This window comes from Galdieria sulphuraria (assembly GCF_000341285.1).
Source record: "Galdieria sulphuraria unplaced genomic scaffold scaf_24, whole genome shotgun sequence".
In the NCBI taxonomy this organism is placed as follows: Eukaryota; Rhodophyta; class Bangiophyceae; order Galdieriales; family Galdieriaceae; genus Galdieria; species Galdieria sulphuraria.
The window spans coordinates 27528-43800 of NW_005178451.1; the positions used below are offsets into that span (position 1 = coordinate 27528).

Below are 16273 nucleotides of genomic sequence, written 5' to 3' on the forward strand. Positions count from 1 at the left end.
GTCAATTCACCGATCATGAAACAGGTTGACGCTGCTGGTCTAGAAGAAGTGAATAGAAGCGATATCAACTGGAAAGATCACGTGGACTTGAACTATTGGACAATAGAATACACCAAAATACGACAAAATAAGCAGATTTGCCGTTCAGTTCACAAAGTTCAGAAGAGACGAAGAATGTTTGCTGTTTCCCTCCAAACTTCCCATTTTCCAGTATATGCTGTTTCAGATATTTTGCAACAGAGTTTTGGTGCTGAAGGAAAGGAATCTCTTGTTCTTCCAACCGTTGGAACTGTCTTTGTAGAAATGGAGAGAAACGGAAAGGAAACGAGATGGGTCGTGTTCAAACTTTATCCCGCTACTATGAAAATTAAAGCTCGAAACGATTTTAACGTCATCAAGACGTTCAAATGGCCACAGGAGAACTTGAAAGTTATTTCTGTCGGAGACTTTGTTGAAGCAGCTATTCTTGACTCCAAAAATGTCAAAGGTAAGAGTTTTCAAAACTTTTGTGAAGATGCTGACCTAACTCTTTCTCTCTCCAAACTAAGATGTTTCGGTTAAAAAAGCCTTTTCTGAGTTAGACCTCGATTATAAAAATTTGGCAAAGTTGCTGCATTTCAATCATTCTAGAAAGAAAGTTTTCCTTCATCTGGGTGCTCTTGCTAAATTTCCTTTGGAAGTGTACTTGGATGCTTCTTTTATATACTACTTAACCAAATCTAATGGTGGAGATAGCCAAAATAATGGAGTTTCGATTACAAACTTGTACAAGGATACCGTTCCGGAACCTCCTGACTTGGATGTGTTTTGCGAGTTTTTGGCTTCCTTGACCAGTCTTTTTGATGGTTCTATTAAAGAAACAGAGCACCTTGCTATTTATATGCTGGCAAACCGAGGTATTTAGTTGATTCTGATATGCAGCTTTTGTTTCTCATCGTGTTAGAATTTCTTGGCCGTATTTTTTACTTTATCAAATATCTTATTCATCAATGTCTTGAGGAAATAGGAAGGAGCCACCATCTTAATGAGCAAGATGAAGAAATTTCTCTTGAGAATCATGTTTTGAATGCTCTTAATGGTTTCATTGTTTTAAACAATTTACTGCAATTCGAACATAATTATCACAACAGTCACACATTTGAGCCATCAGACTGGTATTGCTATATTTGTGAGGAATGGTGCTTTTTTGAGAATTTACCTCTTTTCGTGAGTTGCTTTTTGTCTTTACAACCAACTGCACTGATTATGTTGTAGAGTCAATTTTTGGTAATTTTACAAGATGTTGCAAAGAAGAACAATATGAGACACTTTTTCAGCAGGATACGAGAAGTAGCCATTGAATTTTGGACGCTATGCTTTGCAAGCAATATTTGTGAAAGTCAATTCCTTGATGAAGCTTTCCAAGCATTCTTGCAAGAAAAGAGTTTTTATGAATATGTTCTGGAGCCCTTGTTGAAAAGGTAACCATTTGTTTTCAAAAGGCGCAGTGCATTGACGTATTCTGTAGGTATGCAAATATAGACTTAATGGCTGTTGAATTGTTACAAAAGATTTTTGTCTCTGAATTTCTTAAGCCAGACTTTTCCTTGGAAGATGAAGCATGTTCTCCTTGGAATGATAAACTACTGCCTCATTTAAGTAACTGGTTATCTGAAATTTCATCAAAAACTCGTAAAAGTTTCTTCTCCAACTCTTTACATTATTTGCGCCTTCGAGTGATATATTTGGTTCTCAGTCAAACATCTATCTTTGAAAGACTATTGACAAAAAATGAATATTTAGTATCATTTGTTTCAGCAATGGTAAATTTAGTTCAGTTTACTTTTTCGATGTTATTTGAATACAATAACATCGATTCCTTTTCGGAGGCAGATCAGCACCATGAATTGTCTAATAGTAGCTATGATCGAAAAGGAGAAGTACTTTGTTTCATATTTCAGTTTTTGAGTCTGTTGGGAGTTTCAAATATAGGACATTCTATATTCCGACATATTTTAGCAAACCACTTCACAAGTCAAAGAAGTTTGGAGAAGTTAGGTCGTGTTTTATATAAGCTGCCGCTTGAAGTAAATCGCAGTATGGTTACCAATGATGAATGTCGTCGTTATCATATAGTCTATATTTTGTTTGAAAGTTTTCGAGCAGGAAATGGTGAAAAGAGGTCAAATGACACAGGATTTGATGACTTTGCTTCAGATTTGGATAATTTCAAACTTTCATCACCATGCTTATCAGAGACAAATGAGAAGGAACCATCATCTAAAAGTAAGAAACCAATTTCTCTGTACCGCTATTACGATGCCATTTGCCAACAAGCTGGAAGAATGAAGCCCATGGAATTCTCATGTATTTTGGAGGAATTGCAAGATTTTGCAAAGTACACTCTCGAATCCGAACTTATGCGTCTGAATGGGAATGATTCCAAGCCTGCGCCTTTTGTTAGGTTGAAAAGAAATGAGTACATATGTGATTACATTGGTCCTATTCGAGGAAAAGGTGAAATGGATAAGGTAAGAATTATTCAATACCAGGTTTTAGGTTTGGATTTCAATTTGTTTAGGTTATGATTTGCCACTGTTCGTCAGTAGCTGATTTACCGTGTTGTATGGATTCTTCTTGTCTGAATCGAGTCTCTTTTACGGAATGTCATCCTGAATATTGTCGTACTGGTAGTAAATGCCAAAATCAACGTTTTCAGAAATGTGAATACGCACGCGTGAAACTATTTCAGGCAGGAGAACGTGGTTGGGGTCTGAAGGCTGCAGAATTTTTGCCAAAGGGAACTTTTATTATAGAGTAAGTAAGCATATATATATATATATATATATATATATATATATATATATATATATTTTCAATCTTTACGAATTGGTTATTAGGTATCAAGGAGAAGTGATCGACACGGAAGAATACGAACGTCGAAAGAGGCGTTATGCTGGAGAAAGACATTTCTATTTCATGAGTTTGGATAGCGATCATATGATAGATGCCTCTCGAAAGTCTAATATGGCAAGATTTATCAATCATTCTTGTCAACCTAATTGTCATACGGAAAAATGGACAGTTTTGGGAGAGCCATGTGTAGGTATCTTTGCATCTCAAGGTAAGATGGGTATAAGAGTATCTTATGTGGAAATTTTATTTATTGCAATCATCTCTTTCGCAGATATTGAAGCTGGAACCGAACTTGTATTTGACTATAATGTTGATCGAAAGGGCGTAGGGGAGGAAAGCGTTCGTTGTTATTGTGGAGCTCCCAAGTGTAGAAATTGGTTAACTGGTGATGGAGATGAGAAGCACAACGAACGATTGTTACAAACAAAGCGCGAAAATCGTATTCGGTTTCTTCAAAATACACTATTACAAATCGAACGTAGAAGAGGAGTTCAACATTGCAGACTTGAGTCCTCGGACGTTATGAAACAGGATGGTGTTTATGAGGCCTCCATCTCTTTGGACTCGATTCCTCGTGAAGTCAAAGAATTTCAAATACCTAAGAAACTGCGAAAAAATTCTTTGGACCAGAATCGTAGGGAGCAGGTAAATAGACCTCCAAATCATTCAGAAAAAACAGGCGTACCAACAAGTTTTGCGGATTCTTCTTCTACCATTTCGAAGAAGTCAATTCATACTTTGAAAGAAGATAAATACCGTCAGAAGCCTGCTCCTCGTCTTTCACCTTTGAAAGAAGAGTTGAATTGCATAACAGAAACTTGTCATTCTCGTGACAGAAGTTTAGAGTCAGCTAAAGGAATGAGCTATGGACCTCCAGGCTTTGGCTATGAGTTTCTTCGTCTGAAGAAAAGAACAGGAGGATTATAGACTCGGTAGCAAAGGCTTGTGTAGAAAGATCTTGGTTTCAAGTTATCTAGCTCTTTAACTTGTGTCACTTTTATGGAAGTGGTTTAGTTTATTCTATCCAGCTATAATGGAGGCAGTTCAAAGATCGTATGAGTATGTTTTAAAGTGACGCGTTCATTAATCGTTGCTTCATACGCTATTTTTTTAGCAACACATAAAATTTCTCCCTGTGTGAGAGTAGCATTGTGAAGCAAAGCGATTTTCAACAATTTTAAGTTTTTGGCAAGTGTTTTATCAAGGAATTGGATGTTGCAGAATTTTCTTCATTTGCAATTCGAGTGATTTCATCCAAGGCTTCGTGCTATTCTAGGCAAAGTACAAACTTTCTTGAATTCAGAATGGAACTTTAATATGGAGAGGGCCTCATACAGAAGAGTCTGAGTAGTGAACCATTCGTCTCACCAAATTTACATAAAACCAAGTTCGAATTATCCCAACTGCATATGAGTATCGACCATTCTTTCCATTGGCAAACATTTATCCACATTCGTGATCATCAGAAATGCATTCAGATCGTTCGCATTCTCCTGCAAAAGGCACTTGTCCTATCTTATTGAGGGAAAGAAACTTTCATTTGAGTGTCTTTTCTCCGGAAGAGTATAAAGTTGCAGCATATTGCAGAGCTAAATTGCAACTACAGTCTCTGTTGGAATGGAAGAGGGCCTGTGTAAGAGACATATTTGGTAACTCTCAGTTCTATTTGAACAGTGTTCGTCTTGAATAACTGTTGTCTCGTGAATTCAGGTAGAATCGGTTATTTCACTCTAGGTGACTATATTTTCCGTTTACCTTTGTTTCAGAAGAGTGCAAAGACACGTTGTTTGCACTCGTCGTGGACCCAACAGTCTAAGAAAATATTGGCAGGTTTGGGTATAGGTTGATTTCGGATTTTGAGGTGTTTTTCTGAAAATTCATTATGTTCAGGACTATCAGAATTGGACTTTAGTGCTTTCTATGCGTTAGAAATATCAAACCATTTTGCGAGACAACTTATGTCTTTTGAAATCGAGTTGATCGGGGGAAACTTATAAGTCAGGTGTTATGAGGGGGTTGTAAAGTATGTTGTTGAACAAAAGAAGCTTTAGAATATGTAAAGTTGAAATTTTCACTATTATGCTTTCACTCTTAGTGTTGGTTGTTTTATGTATTCCCTGTGACCGAATATGAGCTTCAATAAGTTCGCGTAGTCATACGAACGAGATACTTTGAAAAACTACAAAAGATATACACTGCCAAGTCACACTAATCTTATTCATAAGAAACAGCTATGGAATCTTAAGCGGTGAGACATGTTTAGAAGGAAAAAGTAGTTTAGCAACCGTCTTGCGGATCTTTTCAGCGGCAGTTTTTAAAACCTTCCTCGAGTGATTGCTTGAAATACAAAGCCTTAAACCTGGAGAAGGTCGAATATGCTCATTTGCCAAATACTGAGGGACACTCACAAAAACTCCTTCACTCCACAATGCTTCTTGCAACTTCATCATCCATTGCTCATCCATCGTATAACTTCCCAGACTTTTATCCAAACGTAAGAAAACGATAGGGCTTTTCGGATGGCTAGATATACGAATACCGTCCAAAGTTCCCAAAGCTGCTTGAAAACATTCAATATTCTCTTGTAGCTGACTTAATCTTTCTGAACACTCATTTTGTAACTTTTCTAAAGCAACTGTACAAGCTTTTGCCAGAAAAGGAGGTTGTGACGCTGAAAAGCAATAACCGGCACTAGATAACCTTTGATGATTGGCTACTTCCTGACTACTACAACAGAATCCACCAACTGTTGCAATAGCATTTCCCAAGTCAGCAAGAACGATATCTGCATCGGTTGATTCTAAACCAAAATACTCCAAAGCTCCACGGCCTGTTTTGCCTAAAACACCCAGAGAATAACTTTCATCAACAATCAAACGAAAACGATATCGATTCTTTAGCTCTACTACTTTATCCAGAGGTGTCATATCTGCAAACTTGCTTGATATTCCTTCCACAATGATAAACCTTCTTTGCGTTATTTTACCAGATATTGGATCGTTCGTAACAACTTCCGCTAATATCTTCTCTAGTGCCGACATGTCATTGTGTGGAAACCACTTGACTGAAGCTCTCGATAACGAAATACCTGTCTGAATGAAATAACTTGCTGCTTCATCGCATATAATCAGATCACCCCGCTTCGAAAAAGCAGGTATCACACTGGAACAAGTTGCACTTCCAAAAGAATACAAAACCGCTGCAGGTGCCTTCATAAACTCTGCGATTCTATGTTCTGCCTCGATGTGTACGTCTAAATTTCCATAAAAGCCACGAGGACCACAGGAACCACAACCATAACGTTTCAGAACCTCTGCACAAGCTTGTTTGATAGTGTCATCTTCCGCAAACCCCAAGAAATTGCAAGTTCCCAAGTTGATAACTTTCTTACCATTCACCACGCAGTAAGCAGTAGGAGCGCTTTGTAATCTTAACACTTCTCTCGGTGACGGTAAGTAACTTTCTCTCTCCAAGTGCTCTGCAACTAACAGCTCTTCAATCTCCGAGGGAAGACTTTTATAAGTATCGTTCTCAAACAGATATTCTCTCACTCTTCGTGACAACTGCCTTTTAGGTACAAGGGGTTCCGGCTTCCATTCGTTTACCAAGTTGTCGATTTCTTTTTCTGTAAGTCTTTCTCTTCTTCTCTTTGGCTCGTAGCTCTTTTGAAACCAAAGGTATAAAATAATAATGATGAAGAAAGACTCTACACCTAAATGGAATAACAAGTCACTATGTCCTTGTCTTAACTGTTGCCAATAGGCGTCCAGATACAATAAAATATACGTCCATATGTCATACAGTAGTCTACGGAGTGACGGGGTTGAATTGACGGTCAGCTTTTTTACTTCTGGTTCCATATTCAACATTACACGCGTCTTTGAAAACAAAGTCTTCCTAAAATAAGGTAGTCACTTGTCGTTTGCACACTTGAGGCGCAGAGGAACTTTGGACCCACTCGAGAGTCCGATTGTACATCCAATAAGACTTAATTGTTTGGATTTTCCATGTTGGATAGTTTAATAGGAAATTGCGTTGTACTCTGAAATTTATTTGCAACAAGTGGTTTTGGATATCAAGTCATATAATGCCTATTTGAGATTCCTTTTTACTGGTTTATTTGGTTTCATTTATCTCAAATCGACATGAAGTTTGATAATAATGATATGTATTAGCATCAAGCTTCCTAAGTGAAACAAGAATTCTCTTTCTATTCATCGAAAACATTATTGTAGATTCTTTTACTTATGGTACGTATCTGCTACAAGAAATATGTAGGTCTATTCGACATTTTCTCCAAAGTTGTGGAATTGGAAGAAATGCAATTCTTCAGACAAGTTCAATCCCTATTGAATTGTTGTTCGAATCTGAATCGATATGTTCCAACATATGTGGGATGAAGTTTCCAACTTGCTTCAGAAAAAGAAAGAAACACACTTGAAAATTTACTCCAGAGAAAGCTCAAAAACATGGAAAATACTCAAAAACAAGGACAAATCTTACCTTTTGCTCAATACAACTAGACAAAACGAAATGAATTGTTTGCGAGACAACGCAGTGGCTGCGGACCGGAAGATTCCCCACGATCTCTTTAGTTGTTTCTTACGTACCAATCAAACTTGTGCAACAATCCATAGTCAACGAGAATCACATCCTATACCTTCTTTTGTAGCACAATCAGTATTGGAAGAGTCTCAATCCCAGTCAAAGTTCGAGAAGGATTCCAACTCCCTGTTATCCGAAAGTCACCAATATGGAGAAGAGCTAACCAGAGAATATAAAATAAAGAGAAACGATTGGACAAGTGTTAGAAGATCGCTGTATAAAGAATTTGTTCAACCTGTTGGACAGCAACTTTCAGTGGGTACACTCTTAGGTCTAGCTACAGGTTATTCTCTTCGCAGAATAGGACGTTTTGCTTTATTTTTGATTGGCACAGAAGTACTAGTCTTACAATTGATGGCTTACAAGGGCTGGGTTACAATTCACTGGAATAAGTTGAGTCGAGACATTATCCCAGTTTTGGACAAGTCAGCAGCAGAGAGTATAATGGATATTCTACTGTATAAGATGCCCTTTACGGCTGCATTTTGTGCAGGACTGAGACTAGCTCCTTGACGGTTTTAGTGTTCTTATGTATCTTAACTATCTCTTCAGTGATGGAGCTACAATATTTCTCAATGAAGAATCTAAATTGTAGAAAAATGGATTGTATCTCGTTTGATACTGTTGACTTGGAGTATTAGGATCAATTTAAAAGAAGATCAGAATGCAAAGTCATTTTATATTTGTTCCAGTTACTTTGATAGACCATTTGATGTTTTCACAGCTTGATGGGTTTCTCGTTGAAAAGAGCAAAGGTATTTATGACTATCTACTCAGATAGCAAGTCTTGTCGATCCACCAGTAGAGAAGCGTGTCCATTTACACTCTTTATTCATGACCTTGATGCATTCATTCTCTATGGTCATTCTCGATATGAAACAACAGAAATGTTACATTCAAGATGGAAGAACAAAAGTTTTAATCCCATGAATAATCCCACAAATGCGTACTTTTATGATAAAATTTATTTGATAATTAGGAACACTTCATCTCATTGCTATGCATCCAAGAAGTGATGTCCTTGTAACTTTATAGATATTTTAGGAAAATGTAGCCATTGAGAAATTGAACCTTTTAAAAGTTGGCCAACTAAAAGACACGCCTATATAAGTACATTAATAACATTAGAACATCAGTTTATGAACAACAACGAAGAAACCATATTATTGCAATAGAGTCGTATGAATTAAGTAAAATATTGGCAAAATTTTTTGATGATTTCAATTCAATACATTTCAATTAACAACGAGAGACAATGTACGTTGCTTTCTTGTCTCCCAATTTGGTTTTCACTTTGCAGGAAACTGGTTTCCTTCACAGTGTTGACCTTAAAATTTGACTTTACCATTTGTAGATGTGTAGCTCCTCTTTACTTAATGTGCCCATGAGTGCTTGATCAGGAACATCATCTATCAAACCCCGATTCCAACGAACATCATAGATTGGAGAAGAATGACAAGTTGGAAACGTTTCTGGAATAACTTGTAAGGAGTGATTATCAGACTTCCATTCCCATAATAGGGAACTTCCTCGAAAACTTTCATCCGCAGTGAAGAAGTAATGACGGTCCTTCCAACAAACTCCCAAGGTTCGGGACAGCAATAAATGATTCTTACCGCCAACAAGTTGTGTAAATCTTTGAGGATAACTGAATAAACAGGCAGAGCTTCCAGGACGAACTACATTGCTACTGTAAATAACGTGGCTAGTAGGTGAACGGCTGGAACGATAAGATACAATCAACGACTTCATTGATCGATTTCCTTCGGATGGCATTTCTTCAAGGCAAGTTGCAAATATCGGTTTGTCTTGTTGCTTCTCGTCCAATTGCAATATATTCTCTTGATAGTAAATACCATTTCGATTTGTTGCCATATCTACATAATATACTCCATCCATACCACCTGCTATCAATGATGTACTAGTCAACCAAAAAACAGAATGAATTCCTTTACAATTACTTAGTTTGGTGGAATCCAAATAGCCATCTGTTTTTCGAATATCATAAATAACTACATTGCCATTCTTCATTCCACATGCCATGTAAAGGCCATTCGCTGACCAGTCACAACACCAACCCACATTCTCTAGTGAATAAGAAAGAACTACATTCATATTCTGCGGACATACTATTTTGAGAGTTTTGTCGTTTGAACAAGTGAGCAGCAAACCATAACTATGGAGACCAGAACTTTGAGGATTCAAATACCTAATGTCACGAATACTGGACTCATGAATGGCGTGCTTGGATACACTTTTGTGATCACTCCAGAAACTCACTTGCTGCAAATATTCGTGCGTAGAATCTTCCTTGTAACCGGAATAGATACTCGTACCTTTTCCAAAAACAAAAGTTCGCGAATTCTTTAAAGACAGAGTTCTTACTAACTGCAACGGAAACTTCCCTACACTCTTCTTTGTTACAAAGTCACTGTTACGTACAGATTGACTTAGAGTTTGATATTCACGAGTCAGTTCATAGTATCGCTGAGTCAAATATGCGAAAGAAGTCTCCAAACGTTTCAGTTGATTCTTCGTAATACATAATTCGTTAGAAAGCAGTTCCTTATTATCTATTTCTTTTTGCCACTGTTGCTTCAATTCCTCTAGAGCCGTAGTGTCTTGCATAACTATTGACGTATGAGGTAGATAAATTCTTCGAACGTCCCTCTTTTTGGCTTTCTGATTACAAGTTGGACAAATAAGTCGGGTCTTCAACCACTTTGTTATGCAACTATACCCAAAGATGTGCCCACAACTCAAGCAACAAATGTAGTGATTACCAGACTCTGTAAATTTCTCCATACAAATACTACAAAAAATTTCGCTTTGAGAAAGGTTTCCTTGTTGACCATGAGAAAAGACGTCTTGCTCTTTGTTCTTCCCTTCATACGAGTCGCTCGTTCCTTCATCGTTCATATCGTTTCAAACCGCTTCACATTTCTTCCATTTTGATTTATTAAAGGATAAAATGGCAGATATTGGTCGGTTGCCTGCTTTTCTGCAGCCGTGGTGTATCCAAAACAATATTTGTTTGCAAAGTAGAAAACCCTTACACTATTATCGACATTGTTGTGCATACAAACCGAAGATTTTAAAAGAAGATTATGGGCTTGGCTTTTGGCAAACTCCGAACTGGAATAGCCTATCGTGGTCAAAACCCGTTTATCGTAGCTTTGCGAAGAATTCCAATCGGTATGTTGCTCCTGAATATATTAGATCAAGACAGATGAAAAAGATTCCTTTTGGTTAGAAAAATATCCTTTCTTCTATATTGTTGCCTGGAGTCAAAGAATTATCAGATTATCGTCTTAGGAGGAGGCGTTGCTGGTGAGATGTTGAACCTTTTTGTTGACTATAAAAATAATATTTCGTAGCTGGATATGCTGCTTTTTCTTATGTTCGTATGGGAGGCGAATCTAACCAACTTGCCGTCCTATCGGAAGAACCTGTGCCACCTTATGAAAGACCTTCTCTTTCTAAGGGGTTTATGGATCCTGATATTCGTATGGAGCCTAGTGAGTTCTATACTTGTGCAGTAGGTTAGTCTATTCAGTTGTAATTTTGGAAACTGACGGAAAGATATTTTATTGCGTTTCCTTAGGCAATAGCTCAGTTACCTCAAGATGAGAAATGGTATGAAGAACATGGAGTCGCTCTCTACCTGAATACTCGAGCCCAGCAAGTGGATGTATCCACCAAAAAGATAATCAGTGAAAACGGTCATATATTTCATTATGAAAAGCTGATTATAGCTACTGGCTGTCGAGCTAGAAAATATTCTCCTTCTCAAGTACCCTTTAGTAACCTGGACGGTATTCTTTACTTAAGGAATATTGAGGACGCTAATATTGTTCGAAACTGGATCGATGAGTTGAAAGGACAAGGAAAGGCAGTTGTCATAGGAGGTGGCTATCTTGCGATGGAGATTACTTCGTGCTTGGTTTCAAATAATATTCAAGTGACGATGGCTTATCCTGGTGACTATTTATTGAATAAACTGTTTCCTGCACAAGTCGCCAAACAATATGAACAAGTTTTCAGAGACAAAGGAGTAGAGTTGCTAAGCAACTGTTTTGTGGAAAACTTCTATGAGCGAAATGATGGTTTTGCTTCTGCAGTTCGCTTTCAAGATGGCCGGAAAGTTTCTGGAGACTTTTTTATCGTATGTATTGGTGCAATACCCAACACAGAACTTTTTCAAGGTCAGCTTCAATTGCAGAATGGAGGAATTGAAGTGAATCATCGCTTGCAATGTGTTGGATTTCCTGATATTTATGCTGTTGGAGACGTTGCTTCTTTTCCTCTCAAGGCCTATTCCAATCGTCCAGTTAGAATTGAACACGTGGACCACAGTAGGAAGAGTGCTGCTTCAGCTATTTTAGATATTTTACATGGAAATCCCTACGGAAATACGAAGCATCGAGATGATCCTCGATTATCTATTTTTCGAGCTGCAGTAGATACAACATATGATTATGTTCCTTTTTATTATTCACGTATGTTTGATCTTTGTTGGAACTTTTATGGAGATAGCTCTGGTACTGCGTTTGTTTGGGGTTATGTGCCTAGTAAGATGGTTACTTTATGGATAGAATTATCGAGCAAAGTTGTGGGCATATTGTTGGAAGGTTGTAGTCCGTTTGAACATCGTGTGGCATATCGGGTAGCGGTTAATCGTCCCAAAGTGGATACGAGTGAATTGCAAAGAATAACTGAGGCATCGCAAGTTTTTGAATATCTGTTGAACCTTTTACCGGAGAAAGTAGAAAAGATTCGAACTACAAGAGAGGAGAGTGTTGACAAGTAGTCGGATAGATATCACAAGTCCCTCAATGTTGGATAAAGTTTTGCTATACAAAAATTTGCTCTTAATTATTGTCAAATTGTAATCTATTCCTTTCTATTTCATAAGATCAACCAATTGAGCAATGTCTTTGGCCTTCACAAACTCGTGTACCTTGACAAGACCGCGTTCTTTTGGACAAAAGGAAGCTTGTAAGAAGCTCAACATTTCTAATAACACTAGCTTGCTGGCCACGCCAAACTCTTTTGTTAATGGTATGAGGGTTTGCGTTGATATTCGCTGGATAGGAACGGCAGGTAGATCGAAGCAACTCCCCTCATCTTCCAAGTTGCAAATGAGCTTTTCGCCTAACCCCCGATATAAAGTTGCTGTCCTTGGTTGCACAGGCTCAGTAGGACAAAGGTTTATTCAACTATTGGAAGATCACCCGTGGTTTGAAGTGGTAGCCATCGGTGCCTCTTCTCGTTCAGCTGGACAAAAATATTCACAAGCTTGTCGCTGGAAACAATCCACTCCCTTACCAAAGTATGTATTCATTTATAAACTTTAGTCATTCTTTCTCAGTTTTTTAGTTATGTAAAGAACATGGAGATCAGAGAGTGCAAAGCCTCTCAATTTCCTGACGTCGACATTGTCTTTTCGGGACTGAGTAATGAAGTAGCTGGAGATATTGAAGAAGAATTTGCAGCAGCTGGAAAGGTACTTGAACAAATTGTATTGTGAACAGCTTTATATTTTTATTTTAGGCTGTCTTTTCTAATGCCAAAAATCACAGGATGGATCCGGATGTTCCCATACTTATCCCTGCAGTTAATGCAAATCATATAGGATTAATTGATTATCAAAGGCAAAGGCGAGGTTGGGACAAGGGTTTTATAGTAACCAATGCCAATTGTAGCACCACTGCTATGTGTTTGGGTCTCAAGCCTATTTTAGATCGATTTGGTATTGAAGCCTTGATTGTGACAACTATGCAGGTAATTGATCCATTTTTCAATTCTATATATGCTTATTATTAGGCAATTTCTGGTGCTGGATATCCTGGTCTTCCTTCGATGGATATTATTGACAATGTGGTTCCATTTATTGGTGGAGAAGAACCAAAGATGGAATCGGAGTCTTTGAAGATTTTCGGACAGTTGGAAATGGAAAAGATTGTTCCAGCTTCTATTCAAGTGTCTGCAATGTGCAACCGGGTACATGTGTTGGACGGACATACGGAATGCGTGTCTTTGAAATTGAAGACTAGAGCAACGCCTGATGAGGTCATACATTCCATTGACCATTTTCCATCTTTTACTCGTTCTCTAAAGCTTCCATCATCTCCTGAACGAGATGTCGTCTACACGGACTGGATAGATCGTCCACAGCCTCGGTTGGACCGTCATACAGGAAATGGTTTGTAAAACTGAATTTATTCTGTCAAGTCTCTTATAGCATTTTAGGGTTTACAGTAACGGTAGGAAGAGTTAGAGAATGTTCAGTTTTAGACATCAAGTTGGTTTTATTTGGACACAATACGGTTGTCGGAGCGGCAGGAGGTTCGGTTATCAACGCAGAGTTGTGTGTTTCGAAAGGAATCATTGCACAAAAGGCAAAGGAAAGTGCATATGCAGTATCTCATAAATAGTTATTGAGGGAACTTTTCAAAAGAGTTCGTTACAGAATTGTGTTTTTTTATCGAAGCCATGACTTCAAATATCTAAGCATAGTTGAAATTTCAAATTAACTTGTCATTCTGCTAGTTGTATTTCTCCTTCTGTGTTTGAAACAGTTGTGGAGAGTTGTTATAGTTCCTTTGTTGTAATTGAGGGCCACAGCATATTCAATAGCATCTCTATTTAGAAAATGGTGCTTCAAAGATAGAGACTGAATAGAATTGTTTGGGTCAATGCAATAACTCTTTCGAATATTCTTTGGTCACTTTCCATCATTGCCCTTGCAATATATCTTGAGAAAAGACGACAGCTACTCGTTGGATTATATACACATATCAGCATTCCTATAGAAACATATTTTGACAATATTGCTGTAAAAAACTTGCTTATGTTGTTTCCTACGACACAATGATCAGTTTTTGAAGCAAAGATGAAAATATCCAAATGGACAGAAGAAATACCCACGTCTCATTTCTATCTTTCGCGGATTGACAAAGTTGCTTGTCTGTCTTGATGGAAAACACTTATAAGTTGTGGGTAGAGGTTAAAAACTCTTTGGACGGCACTATTCCAGTTTCAGTACCTTCTTCCATCCTAACAATTGCTTGGAGGGCGTATTTGCGAAAGTTACAAACTGATCCCTTGGTCACGAAGGTAAGTATTCAGTCTTATGGGGAAGAATGGGAGTAACTAACCACGACGACGCTTGATAGGCAATCACTGCTTCCATACTGTCAGGTATAAGCACCATCGCTGCTCGAGTATTTCAAGGAAATGGAAGTGAATTAAAGTCTAGTGAGATAATTCATCAGATGACCATAGGACTTGCCGTAAGGTAAGTAAGTATCCTTTTCTTTGGAATTCGACTTGAACCACTCGACAATTGAATACAGAGCTCCGTTGGTCCACTTCTTTCATATGTTATTGGATAAGAAAATATTTCGTTCCTATCGACAAACTTCTATTCCAGTAGTAATTGGAAAAGTAGTGTTGGACCAATTCGTGTTTGCACCTGCCATGACAGCATTGTATTACTATATCGTTGGTTTGATGAACGATGAAGGGTGTCAAGTCACAAGCAAGAAACTGAAGAGACAATTGTTAGCAGTTCTGAAAAAGGCCTGGTTATTGTGGATTCCTGTTAACTTGATAAGTTATGGTTTCATACCGTTGGAACTGCGCGTATTATTTGGAAATATAGTTAGTATATTTTGGACTGCCTATTTAATATCCACAGTTTCTTCTGCAAAAAAGAACAAGTAATAAACGCACGAATGAAATAAAGAGTGACGGGACTTATGTTTGTTTTTAACTATATTTGTATCTTTTAGCGACTTGTGCAATATATAAGGTTAGGAATTTTCTCTTGGCCATATTAAAATAAAACCATCGGTTAGGAATTTTGTTCCTGAAGGATTTCTTCCCAAAGAGTTTATAGTTCGTTCAGTTGATGCCAAAGCACATTTCTGCTGATTGCGAAAAGTTCAAAACATATTCATTCGTTGAGAAGGCATATCAGAACTTTTCAACTTGCTATGTTGGGTTTCTTCTACAGAATCTAATAGATTGCTATAACTATGAACCATCGAGTGTGATGAGTTTTCGTCCAAATAAGAATCATTGGAATCAAAAGAATGGAGAAAATGAGTAACTCGAGGTTCTTCGGCAAATATATGGCGTCGAATACGTTCCAAAAGGGGAGGGCAAGGCGGATTTTCGTTCATCTCTGCGTCCTCATATTCATTATTCAAATAATATCCAATACGAATAAACTCCTGATCACGATAGGAACAAGTTATCAACACGGCTGTGATACCCAACAAATCGTCATCAGGAATTTTGTTTGGATTGGGTGCTGCTACCTAGTGAACAGTTACTATCTCGAAAAAGGAAGTTGAAAATTAAACGAATAAACACCTCTAACGTAAACTGAAAGCGACCCACGGTATCTGCAGGAAGTAGCACTTCATCCAAAACTTGGTCCAAGCTCTCATCCTTAGCACAACTGACATAAATTACTTTCCACTCAATGTCTATATCGTTAACAAAAAGTTATTGACAAGAGCAACAGTATGAACTATTACTAACCCTGTTGTAAGGCTTCTCTCACTTCATAAGTTATTTCAAAACGAAATGGGTCTCCAAAGAAACCAGGATTATTCAAAACATCTACTTGCAGGACTTCCACTGCAGACATTGAACAAAGTTAGAAGAAAATAGTTTTCTCTAGGCCACCGAATAAGTTGTCAAGCCTTTCCAAATGTGCCTCTATAACAACATGCAATCCCGCCAAATGATAAAGTCAATT

At 37.8% G+C, this 16273-nt stretch overlaps 9 protein-coding genes across 9 annotated transcripts; 6 read left to right on the forward strand and 3 right to left on the reverse strand.

Moving 5' to 3' along the window:
- The first annotated feature begins 3 nt into the window (after nt 1–3).
- Nucleotides 4–4292, forward strand: Gasu_30950 (chondroitin-glucuronate 5-epimerase). The gene is made up of 8 exons (XM_005705916.1): nt 4–487; nt 549–896; nt 944–1206; nt 1255–1460; nt 1508–2510; nt 2561–2796; nt 2880–3103; nt 3167–4292. Exons 1-8 carry the CDS (start codon nt 16–18, stop codon nt 3820–3822), a joined length of 3408 nt encoding a protein of 1135 aa, XP_005705973.1. The 5' UTR covers nt 4–15; the 3' UTR covers nt 3823–4292.
- Nucleotides 4293–4313: 21 nt separating this feature from the next.
- Nucleotides 4314–5074, forward strand: Gasu_30960 (uncharacterized protein). The gene is made up of 3 exons (XM_005705917.1): nt 4314–4544; nt 4606–4731; nt 4786–5074. Exons 1-3 carry the CDS (start codon nt 4364–4366, stop codon nt 4890–4892), a joined length of 414 nt encoding a protein of 137 aa, XP_005705974.1. The 5' UTR covers nt 4314–4363; the 3' UTR covers nt 4893–5074.
- Nucleotides 5075–5088: 14 nt separating this feature from the next.
- On the reverse strand, nt 5089–6893 carry Gasu_30970 (serine palmitoyltransferase). Its single transcript, XM_005705918.1, has one exon. The coding sequence runs from the start codon at nt 6762–6764 to the stop codon at nt 5127–5129; it is 1638 nt and encodes a 545-aa protein (XP_005705975.1). The 5' UTR covers nt 6765–6893; the 3' UTR covers nt 5089–5126.
- Nucleotides 6894–7243: 350 nt separating this feature from the next.
- Nucleotides 7244–8154, forward strand: Gasu_30980 (uncharacterized protein). Its single transcript, XM_005705919.1, has one exon. It carries the CDS (start codon nt 7273–7275, stop codon nt 8011–8013), a length of 741 nt encoding a protein of 246 aa, XP_005705976.1. The 5' UTR covers nt 7244–7272; the 3' UTR covers nt 8014–8154.
- A 7-nt stretch (nt 8155–8161) lies between these two features.
- On the reverse strand, nt 8162–10443 carry Gasu_30990 (zinc finger (C3HC4-type RING finger) family protein). Its single transcript, XM_005705920.1, has one exon. The coding sequence runs from the start codon at nt 10417–10419 to the stop codon at nt 8842–8844; it is 1578 nt and encodes a 525-aa protein (XP_005705977.1). The 5' UTR covers nt 10420–10443; the 3' UTR covers nt 8162–8841.
- A 10-nt stretch (nt 10444–10453) lies between these two features.
- Nucleotides 10454–12394, forward strand: Gasu_31000 (monodehydroascorbate reductase (NADH)). The gene is made up of 4 exons (XM_005705921.1): nt 10454–10695; nt 10754–10830; nt 10878–11038; nt 11105–12394. Exons 1-4 carry the CDS (start codon nt 10472–10474, stop codon nt 12308–12310), a joined length of 1668 nt encoding a protein of 555 aa, XP_005705978.1. The 5' UTR covers nt 10454–10471; the 3' UTR covers nt 12311–12394.
- Nucleotides 12395–12403: 9 nt separating this feature from the next.
- On the forward strand, nt 12404–14384 carry Gasu_31010 (aspartate-semialdehyde dehydrogenase). Its single transcript, XM_005705922.1, has 5 exons — nt 12404–12832; nt 12880–13006; nt 13054–13284; nt 13327–13705; nt 13753–14384. The coding sequence occupies exons 1-5, from the start codon at nt 12432–12434 to the stop codon at nt 13935–13937; spliced, it is 1323 nt and encodes a 440-aa protein (XP_005705979.1). The 5' UTR covers nt 12404–12431; the 3' UTR covers nt 13938–14384.
- A 39-nt stretch (nt 14385–14423) lies between these two features.
- On the forward strand, nt 14424–15327 carry Gasu_31020 (peroxisomal membrane MPV17/PMP22-like protein). Its single transcript, XM_005705923.1, has 3 exons — nt 14424–14619; nt 14679–14800; nt 14859–15327. Exons 1-3 carry the CDS (start codon nt 14479–14481, stop codon nt 15226–15228), a joined length of 633 nt encoding a protein of 210 aa, XP_005705980.1. The 5' UTR covers nt 14424–14478; the 3' UTR covers nt 15229–15327.
- An 11-nt stretch (nt 15328–15338) lies between these two features.
- Nucleotides 15339–16273, reverse strand: Gasu_31030 (histone chaperone ASF1). Its single transcript, XM_005705924.1, has 3 exons — nt 16054–16273; nt 15883–15998; nt 15339–15827 (listed from the first exon to the last, which is right to left on the reverse strand). The coding sequence occupies exons 1-3, from the start codon at nt 16160–16162 to the stop codon at nt 15450–15452; spliced, it is 603 nt and encodes a 200-aa protein (XP_005705981.1). The 5' UTR covers nt 16163–16273; the 3' UTR covers nt 15339–15449.